Source organism: Parus major, chromosome 1 (assembly GCF_001522545.3).
Source record: "Parus major isolate Abel chromosome 1, Parus_major1.1, whole genome shotgun sequence".
NCBI lineage: Eukaryota > Metazoa > Chordata > Aves > Passeriformes > Paridae > Parus > Parus major.
In genome coordinates, this window is record NC_031768.1 from 74,590,113 (window position 1) to 74,601,101 (window position 10,989).

Genomic DNA, 10,989 nt, shown 5'->3' on the forward strand with positions numbered 1-10,989 from the left:
AAAAAAAAATACTTGAGAAAGCTGGTAATCAGAAAACTATACTAATGTCATTAATACTTTCCTAGATGGTTTTGATGCCTTCTAGTAGCCCTCTCATTAGAGAGAAAAATGAGTGATGAAAATTTAAGTCCTACAGGCTAGAAAGTTACTTCTTCCTTCTGGTACACATGGAGACACTGAGGGAAGAGAAAAAGAGTTGGAAGGCTGTAGGAGACTGTACCAGAAGCTACCTCTACAGAGAGATACTGTCAGTGTGTAAGATTCACAGGAGAACTCTGCACCAATTTTTGGAGTCATTTCATTCACTCTGGTACCTCACCTCCCATAACTCTGTGAGTGGAGTCATGAGCACAAGCTTCCTCAGGGGATTTTGCTTCCCCTTGGCTCAGTTGGTCCATTCCTGGGTCATTCCCTGTGCCTGTCCATCTCCTTCCAGGACTAGGGAGGGGTTCTCTCCCTAATGGAAATGCTTCATTTAGCTGTCTGCTCTTTGGGTACAAATTCAGACCTCAGTGACCAGATAACCCTTGTCGAGTCCCACCAGGCTTGTCTTGCTGTTTCAGCTGTCCAGACCTAGCAATCCTTCATGTCCTGCCTGTGGATGGCCACAGGCATTCTCTGCTCTGGGGATCCTTCTGGTACCAACACAGTGATCTCCAGCAGGAAATAATTTCAGTGAACACCTCAAGTGTACAACATATTTATGAACTCTCCTTTCACATCTCTATTATGGATGTCAGCTCTGTGGAAGGGGGTTTATCTCTCTGCACATTCAAAGTCTCACCTGTTTCCCAGTGCTGCAAGCTTACCCAAAATCTTGTGCCAGCCCCACACAGAAGTCTTGGATATGTAGGACTGTCTTCAATGGCAGAAGACATCTCTCTTCAGGATTCCGATCCCCACTGCTTTGTTCTCATTTTTGGTAGTGCATGGAGGATGTGATTTGGCATGGAGTACAAGTGGACCCAGTCTAGAGTGGGCCTGCTGTTGAGTCTCACTAGTTCTAACCACCAGTGGCAGAAATTGAGAACAGAGTCTTGTCTTGTCTTGTCTCTCTGACAAGGACAGCCATCAAAAGGTTTGATCCAGGAAACCTAAGAGCTTTTTAAAACCTTGCAGTAAGTATCAAAGAAGGAGAATGGGAAATAAAGTCTTTGGGCAATTCTCTGAGAAAGTAAAAAACCTGCTGAATAAAAGTAGCGTGAAAATATCTTGGCTTAATTTTTATAATTTTTATATATGCTGGGAAAAGTGCTTTCATTTATTTGTGTTAATTTCACATTTTCCTGCAGAAAAAAAATATCATTTCATCCAGTGCAAACTGTTTTTAAAAAACTGCCTTAACAAATCGTTGCTTCATCAAGCAAGAAGCTATAGCACTGACAGGACTCTACCAAAGGGAAAGATGGTGGCACTACAATAGCCTCCAAAAGAAAAGATATAAGCCCCCCTGAAAAAAAAAAACAACCTAGAAAACTAATTTTCTGTTTGTAGTCTACAGTCCTGTAACATTCTGTGAATATTTATCCCTTTAGGCACTTCAACAACCCTTCTGAAATCAGTATTGTATTTGAATGGAAAGCATTAAAGAGATATGCTTTAAGTTTTAAAGATCAAGACTACATTTTAACAATTAAAAGGTGAATAAGCTCATTAAAAAGAACTACAGGTCTATTATATTCTCATTAATCATATTTCCATGTTGCAAAACCTGCACAAGGGTGGAACCGGATGAAAGACAACACTGATCTGTTTTATGGTAAAACTCTTGTTTTGCTGTTCTGTTGCTAACTAGACATTGTGTGAATCAATGAGTCAGGAATTGGAAAGCTTTATAAAGCAGAAAAGTTCTATATAAAGGTGATGCAGGTGTGTGGAAGACTACAAAAAGCACTTCTATAAAGGTTAGTGGAAATGAGAATGGAAAATCTCCTATTTCTCCTATTATTATGTGCAGCACTTTCTTGTGCTTTTCCTGCAAGTATGAGACATCCCAAGGAAGAAGATGTGCAGCTTATCCAGGTGAGGAAGGTAGAGATCTGGGAGATATTTAGCTACAACTGAGCATCCACAGCAGTCTGTGTAACTAGTATAGAGCAGCCAAAGAGCAAGTAGAATAAATGAGTGAATATTTCTCAAAGTGCTTATGTGATGACAAAGGCTACCTTAGCACCATCTTATTTTACTTTTTTCTAGATACCAATTAAATCCAATGATGCATTCACTCTGTGTTAATTCTACAAATAATTAAACTCCTGTGTCAGTCTAGGGTTGGTTTGTAGTTCAGGTGGAAATGTGGTTAGTTATGTGCCTTGTGATATTATGAAATATAACACCCTCGTGAAGTATAGTTATATTTTTTCTGAACTATTACTGTCTAAAATGTGGGGAAACAGGATGCAACTACTGAAATTTTATATTCAGTTATGTATTTCAAATTACTTTCTCTAAAGGACTTTAGGTAACCTTGAAGGGTAAGGCAAGTTATCAGAAAATAATCTATTAAAAAAATGTTAATTTTAAATGTCTTTTGATAACTACAAAATATTTATAGTGATAATACAATGTAAAAAACTACCATTAAGAGAAAAATATTCATACAGGCTTTAGCAAACTATTATCCATGCTGCCATAGAACAGAAAGAAAAGCAGCAAAGGCACATGACTGATTTGTGTTAGTTCAATATAATATCTTTAATATTATTTTAATATTAAAAATAATAATCTTATAAGAATAATATCTTTAATATCTTATATATTGCTTAAAAGCAAACATCATTGATTGTTCTAAGTTTTGGGGGTTTTTGTTTCTCTTTTTTATTAGAAGTACCTGGAAAATTACTATGGCTTTAAGAAAGATGGGGAGCCTTTTGTTTGGAAAAGTAATAATGCAATGACCCAAAAACTAAAGGAAATGCAGGAATTCTTCGGGTTGGAGGTGACAGGGAAACTGGATTCTGGCACTTTGGACTTGGTACAGAAACACCGCTGTGGATTCCCTGACGTAGCTGGGTTCTCCACCTTTGCAGGAGAGCCAAAATGGACAAAACAAGTCTTGACATACAGGTAATCACAATGGAATTCTTCATGTCAAGACACTGTGAAGCACAGGGTGAGTGATAACAACACAACTTGTTCTCTCCTATATTTTAAAGGATAGTGAACTACACACCGGATCTGCACCCAGCAGATGTCAACTCAGCGATCAAGAAAGCGTTAAGTGTTTGGAGCAGTGTGACCCCACTGAGATTCATCAAGAAGGACAGAGGTGATGCAGACATAATGATCTCCTTTGCAGCCAGAGGTAAATCTCTGTGTAACCATTACAAGTTACTGTCTATATGGAGCAGTTGACCTGGAATGATTTCTCCCATACATAGCATATGTGGAGATCAATGTCCAGATGAACAAGCAGACAGAAAAATTAAGTTCTTGCTCTCAGTGCTACGGTTACAGCTCTTGAAACATTTCGGGGGAGGGATAGAGTCAGATGAAGAGAAAGAGGAAGAAAATTTAGGGAGCTACAGTAGTTCACTGGATCAATACCTGCTGTGTGCTGCTCAATGTATGCGAGAACCCCAGTCAGCTGTGTTTGGGGTTTGCTCCTCAGGTCACAATGACTTCATCCCCTTTGATGGCCCAGGAGGCTCCCTTGCCCATGCCTATGCACCTGGAAAGGACTTTGGTGGAGATGCTCACTTTGATGAGGATGAAACATGGACCAAAAGCACAGAGGGTAGGCCCCACTTCTTCCCACTCCTCAAACCTCTTCCTGCACAATTACCTCACTTGTACTGGCCCAGGGTCCTCCTTCTACACTGAATTCTGCAGGATCTACAGACTATTTCCTCGCACTCAGCTATGATTCCATTATTTTTACTTCTGACCAGAATTTCATCTCCAACTGAATTTCCCACAAGTTCATTTTCTTGAGCAAGCATCTCTGAAAGCTTCTGACCTACTTTATGCCCTTCATGTTATTCAGGACAAATAAAAAGACACAGCTCTCCTATTATGTGTTTTGTTTGATGTTTTCAGGCGCGAACTTGTTTTATGTTGCTGCCCATGAGTTTGGCCACTCACTGGGACTTTCTCATTCCAAAGACCCCAGTGCTCTGATGTATCCAGTTTACAGGAAATTTGACCCTTCAGTACATCTTCTTCATCAGGATGATATTACTGGCATACAGTACCTCTATGGTAATTCAGAATTTTTCATCAACTACTGCTTCTAATTTCAAAGACTTTGGATACCTTTCAGTAACATTTTTGTGTACTGGATATACCTCAGTGAGTTCACACTATAATTTCTTCCATAAACTGCTTCTTTTAGGATCATCTCCTAACACAAACAATGATCAAAGGGAATCTACTGAGATAAAAGACCCAACTGAGTCAAAAGATCCTGCACTGCCAAACAGCTGCAGCTCCAATTTAACGTTTGATGCTGTCACCACTTTCCGTGGAGAAATAATGTTCTTTAAAGACAAGTAAGTCAGCTTCTGAAAGTAAGATACCTGAGTGTCACTTTTTAAATTATGCCCCACAGCGCAGAAAAGTAACTTTAATTTGAATGTCAGCCGTTTTTGACAGGAAGATAAGACAGGGAATCAGGAGACAAGATTGAAAACAAAAACAAAGAGGGTGGTGGAGAAATGAAGAGAGATAAGTATAAGGAGGAGGATGACCTTTGGAACAGGGGATGCTGTGAATAGGGTGGGGGGAAATGGCTCCTCTGAAAACATGTGCTGTTCTCACTATAGGCTGTAAGCAAGTCCCAAGTGTTCTGCATCAGGGAGACTTCAGCTTTGGCAGAACACATCACCAGCTCTGGGACACTTCACACCCTCTTTGCTGTCCTTGCTTTGAGAGAGCTGAGAGCTTTCCAGCCCTGACAAAATACCTGCTTGAGGAGGTCCTGTAGTGAGGATTTAGTGTACTAATAAAAGGAAAGGAAAATTGGACTTTTGTTGCCAAAGTCTTAGTGCATATCAGCCGTGTGAAATGGGTCTCTCTAAGCTCCACTCGTGCATGAGGGGAAATAAATGTTTTGACAGAACAGCTCATCTGACCTATTTTAAATGTCTGCATCAAGAAGACAGCAATCCCACCATGGAAATAACTGTCTTTACATTAAGTTTATAGGGAATGTAGCATGACTAACTCAGGTACATAGCTGAGATAAATACTGCCCTGGTGGCCATGATGTGGTTTCATGCCTTAGTGTGTGTGAACATCCAATTTTATTTAAAACCTGTTCTATATTTACACAAGGCATATTTGGCGCAAACATCCAGCAGTCAGAACAGTTGACTTTGAGTTGGTATCTTCATTCTGGCCACAGCTGCCACCTGGTGTCGATGCTGCATATGAAATTCCTGAAAAAGATGAAATGGTCATTTTTAAAGGTAAAATGTTGTTTTTTCCTGGTTTCTTCCCAAGTAGCCTAGAGACTTTGCATCTGACTTAAAAACAACTTAAGCTCTTTCTGTAGGATTCTACAATCTTGAATTTAGTCCAACAAATTGGCGTGTTTCAATCACAGAAATAATAAAATTATTATCCAAGTTAAAGAACATCTATCTTATTTCTTAATATCCACATTGAAAATTTTCCCTGCCAAAATAAATGTTATTATTTTTCTTCTGGAAAATTTTCTATTGAATTTAAGAATGATACTAGCATTAATATGAAGAAAGACTGAAATTTCAGTTTTCAAAAAAAAGTAATGTGGAGAACTATTGCATTTTTTTTTACTCTAGAACTACTTTCAGTTATTTTCAAATTCAATGATTATTTTCAAGTAACCACCAGCTTTCATGAAAAACATTGTGTCATTCCCAGAAGAAGATATTCACAACATGTTGTTATCAACTTCTCTTAATAGGGAATGAATTCTGGGTTGTGAGAGGAGATACCATACTTCCTGGATACCCCCAAAAACTCTACACCCTGGGCTTTTCAAAGGATGTTACCAAAATTGATGCTGCTTTTCATAATGGAATTGAGGGGAAAACATATTACTTCATAGCGGACAAATTTTGGAGGTAATATTTCCTGTGCTACTTTTCTAAACAAAAGCAAACATAATCACATGGCCAATATCCTGTCATGATTTAGGAAGCATTAGTCAGACACTTTTGGTGATCTCTTTCAGTGTCACAACTGGCTGTGAAAAAATATTTGAAAGGAGGTAGAACGGTTCTTCTAGTTTTCGTTTTCGTTCATATAACAGTTTATTTGTTTATTTGTTTGTTTTTATTTAGCTGTCTTGGCTAAAAAGTCATTGTACAGCTCCACAAATTATCTCAGAATATCAGGCAGAAGTTCATTATTCACACATCAAACATGTTTCTGTGGAGTAAGAAGGGGAATGTCACCCACTTTCCAGTTAGTAACAGATAGTTTCATAAAGCTCCTGATAAATGCCATGTACTGCAAAGAATTATATACTGTGCATGGTTATTACTTTTTCTTTTCAATCCCATCCTTACTGCTGAAGTTTGTCTTACAGGACATAGATTTCTAACAGCTGAAGGAGGTGCTCCTGTAATGGAAGCAGTAAATAACCTGAATTATTTTAGATGACAACAAAACTTCTCTTTCCTTCCACTACAATGCCCAAATGGTTGTATATAGAGATCACCCTAGAGAATTATTCAGCCACGTGTCTGTAGCTAAAGCAGATGCTCAAACTTCCATATTTTAGGTCAAACTCTTGTAACTTGAATGATGAAGAGTCTGATCATTAAATCTCTTGCTAAGCAAGTTATAGAAGGGAAAAACTTTCACAAGTCTTCTTATTCCAGCACAGAGAGATAAACTGCACATCACCAAAAATGTAGTAGCTTGCTGTAAGTAACAAGTAAACTGACTTAAAATACATTTTAACTTCAGAAAAAGTCCAGATTTTTCATGATAAATCTTTATTACAGAGATACAACATGAAAGAAATCTTTTTATAATCTATTATCTATTGCTTCTTTAGGCATAGTCACTTTAAAAAAATTAGAAACAGATTTATGGTGATGGTTCCAATATTAGGTATTCATACGTGGAGTAAATAGAAGCAATTCATCCAGTGCAGCTAGTAAAGTAGTAATTAATTTATGGCAAATTGTGTCTCTTTCTACACTACCAAATGACACTGAAAATCTTCAATGAACTTGGTTTTCTGTTGATAGGTAGAAGATAATGACCTGAGAGGAATTAATCATAAACTGCTTGCAGGTTCACTGACTCCTGTTTGTTTATAATTTTTCTCAGTTATGATAAAAGAAGTCAGTCTATGGATAGGAAGCCATTACTGCTAAGAGATGCATTTCCAGGAATTAATGGGAAGATTGATGCTGTTTTTCAACATGAAAGTGAGTAACTGTTCTTGCTAAAATCTGTTTGAAACACTCAATATGATAGGGCTGAGAGTGCTTGGGCAGAGACAGGTACTTCCACATGCTGCTCAGAACCCACAGGATGACCAAGACCCTGAAGCAGCCACATAACACTCCCATGCTTCACTTTACCCCCTTGAAAAATGGTGATGGTCCAGCTTTGGTGACAGCTGCACCTCTGGAAAGGCCAGCTCTAGGGGAGAGATACATCTGTATTCATGCTGATGTGCACATCACACCCTGAAGATAAACACTCAACACAGTGACATCTCAACAACATAAGGTGTTCCTATCACAGCCTGGCCCTCTGACATGAAACAGTCAACACCAGTTTCTCTTGCAGGAGGGTGAATGTTATTTAGATATGGAAATGCTAGGCTAGACTCAAGGATACATTCCCACAGCTTCCCAGTTGTCTCCTTGCTCCTCATCTGCTGCTCATCCAAACCCATGCGTGGTAATTTTTTCATCATTTTAAGCAAATCTTACTTCTCCCTCCTAAATGAGTCTCACACATGGTGCTGAGAGACCTCACACCCGAGAGGGCAGTGTGGACATGACTAGCCCAGGCTGGACCTCTCCAGGTAACCAGGGTGGCTACAAACATACCCTGCTGTGGGTTCAGCACAGCTGGTGTGCAAGAGCAGATGTTTTAAACAGAAGAAATGCACAGGATGCATCTTTTGTAGAGTGATCTTGTGGGGTTCATCAAGTACATGGTGCAGCACATGCATGGCTGGTTTGCTGTGAAGGGTGTCTCCATGCTGCTGCACTATCTTTTGCAGAGGTTACACCTGGGACAAGATGCTGTTGGCAGCATATTTGTATCCAAATGTTGCTTTGAGCTCTTTGAGGATGTTGTTAAAATGTACTAATCTTTATATCCACAATATAATAATTCATCTGGGTTTGGGGTTTTGTTTTGTTTTGTTTTTTTTTTATAGACTTCCTTTATTTCTTCAGTGGAAGAAAGCAAGTTGAGTTTGACCTTGATAAGAAGAGAGTTACACGCTTCCTAAAGACAAACTTTTGGTTTCCATGTTAAGAAAATTAAATCTGTAATAGTGTTGGAAAGAATGTATTGTTATTGTGCTAGAAAAGCTTTTCCTTTTATAAATATATAAAATGTAAAGGTACTTCAGCACTAGTCAGAAGACATCCTGCACAATCATCAGTCATCAGTCCCTGCACAATCTGTGTTTCTTTAAATAATAGAACAGTATGTTAAATAACAGTATGTGCACACAGGAAAGTAGTTAACATCAGGCTGGCTAGCTTACCTAGCTTAAACAATGCAGTTTTTACTTTTGATAAAAAATTGTGATTTATTTTATTATTTCTGCCATCTTCTTTTCATTCTTCTCAACTTCTTCATCACCCTACATAGAGCCCTGCCATAGAGTCAGGAGTCCATGAGGAAGAGCATTTCTCTTCCTAAAGCTAGGATTGCTTTCAACCTGTTTTAAATATTTCAAAGCTAAGAAGGAAGACTTAACTAGTTATTGTAGTTACAGTGAGACATACAAGGAGTTCCAGAGATCAATCCCTCCCAGCCTGAGGGGTCCTGAGAGGTGAAAGTACTTCTTTTTTACACTGACTGGAGAGGCAGTTTATGTTGGACACCTGATAATAGAAGGCTAAGTTTAAGTGTGATGAATTCTAAACTATTGATTGATATATGTATTTTCCTGTGCAATGTGCTCTCAGGGAGGTTGGAGCAGATGACCCTACTGTTGTCCCTTCCAACCTTACCCATCCTGTGAGCAAAGGCTCATTTCCCTGATATAGGAGCAGAGGGGCACACTGGCATGTAGGGAAAACCTGGGCACCACTAACCTGCCCCTGCTCCTCTCCAGTTTTCCCTGGACAGTCCCCATTGGCTGGGGGACACCTGTCCTGTGTCAGTGGGAAGGTGCCCATCTCCTCACCTTAGGGGCTGGGGGGGTTGGGATCAACATCCCAGGTAAGAGCAGTAGTGCATTTCATACCATTTATTTTGTCATGTTCAAAGGGGACTTTGGGGATGTTCAAAATTTATTGTAAGTTGATTACTGGAAAGAACAAAGGCAAGGAAATGAAAGGATCAAGATAGATTGGGAAGGACAGGGAAAATAGAGGGATAAGTGCATGAGAGGGGTTGGTTGTGTGCAAACAGATTGCAGTCAGCTGCTTTTTTGGCCATGCCCTGCACATTTGGTCCTGTCTTCTCAGTAAATCATGCCTTATGTGTGGGTGAGCTCTTTCTGTGTGAGTTTGGGTGAATTTCATGCTGGACTGGCTATTGAAGAGCTTCAGAGAACTGAACACCAGCAGCTGGAGCATGGCTGCAAGCTACAGGGATGTGAATGCTCCTGGGGATCCAGGAGGTGTAAGACCAGCTGATCTAATGGGAGGGCTGTGTGTCAAAGAAGGCTCCTGAGGGCCTCCACACTGTTGGTATTTCCACATTAGTGCTTCACCATGGGACAGAAGTTCTCATCAGAGGGAGGTGAGCAATGGGGTGGGGCCACGAGGCCTTTCCATATTTGTCCAAGTGCTCCATGTTTTCTGCCTGTGACGGCCTCTGTGGCCAGTCTCACAGCCCTCTGGACACAGGGAACAGACATGAACCAGCTGCCAGTTCAATACTGCCAACATAATTTACCTGATGCTGATGCCAGACATCACTTGGGGGCCACAATTATTTCCATGGATAACTAGCAAGATCTAAGGTCTTAGAGAAGTTATCCTTTATTTCATGCATGTAAAAAATCTCTCCCAGCAACAAATGTCTCCCCCTCATTAAACAACATCCCCCAAAAAGGAAAAAAGTTGAGAAAAAGTAGTTGTTCCATTTGATTTTGCTTCTCCATGAATCACAGAATTGACAAAAGTTTGGTTGGGCCTCTGGGGGTTATCATGTTCAACCCCCTCTGCTCAAGCCCACCTAGAGTACACTACTGAGTGGCCTTTTGGGGATACTGCTTTTGCACAAAGGAGAGACTACACCACCTCACATTCTGACAACATTCTGTCACTCTCACAGTCAAAAAAAGTTTTTCTTGATGTTGAGAGGAAGCCTCCTATGTTTCAGATTGTGCCCATTGTCTCCAGTCCTGTTGGGACAAGGTGGTTGCATTCTATTTATGCATAAAATTGTACTACAAGATTGCAGAGATATTTCAATACACTTTATGTAACCTTTTTTCTGATGCATTTTTAAAAGTCCTGGTAGCAGGGATACTCAAATGGGGCACTCCAGACACTGAGGAATCTTTATCTGAATTCTATCAGGGTCAAAACTGTATAATGGCATTGTCAATCTTGCAAGACAAATACTGCTGCCACACCTGCTGTAGAGGTGGCAAACAAGGCTTTGCTGTCCAAGTAGAACTAAAGTCAAAATGATTAATTTTAATGGCAGCACCTTGAGAAAAGGAAATGAGTAGCTCTGGTCAGGTTCTGATATTGCCAAGGTTGGAGAAGTAGGTTCAAGCCCTGTAACTTGAAAGTTTATATTTAATTTATCAGGAAATATTTCTGTGCTGTGCATTTCTTTCTAATTAGTCTCCTTTTACTGTTCCTGTTTTCTAATTCTGTATTTCCTTCATGTTCCTGG

The 10,989-nt window shown here is 39.7% G+C and overlaps 1 protein-coding gene across 1 annotated transcript; it reads left to right on the forward strand.

The window, feature by feature from the left end:
- Window positions 1-1,920: 1,920 nt before the first annotated feature.
- On the forward strand, window positions 1,921-8,478 carry LOC107213689 (stromelysin-1-like). Its single transcript, XM_015648398.2, has 10 exons — window positions 1,921-2,022; window positions 2,825-3,066; window positions 3,156-3,304; window positions 3,611-3,736; window positions 4,039-4,200; window positions 4,334-4,490; window positions 5,275-5,408; window positions 5,888-6,047; window positions 7,267-7,367; window positions 8,336-8,478. Exons 1-10 carry the CDS (start codon window positions 1,921-1,923, stop codon window positions 8,434-8,436), a joined length of 1,434 nt encoding a protein of 477 aa, XP_015503884.2. The 3' UTR covers window positions 8,437-8,478.
- The last annotated feature ends 2,511 nt before the right edge of the window (window positions 8,479-10,989 follow it).

Bases quoted from the DNA above. Each gene is read 5' to 3' on its own strand.
- LOC107213689 (XM_015648398.2), top strand. From the start codon at position 1,921: ATGGAAAATCTCCTATTTCTCCTATTATTATGTGCAGCACTTTCTTGT. The intron at 3,305-3,610 runs GTAAATCTCTGT...TTTGCTCCTCAG, and splicing joins GATCTCCTTTGCAGCCAGAG to GTCACAATGACTTCATCCCC. The intron at 6,048-7,266 runs GTAATATTTCCT...AATTTTTCTCAG, and splicing joins ATAGCGGACAAATTTTGGAG to TTATGATAAAAGAAGTCAGT.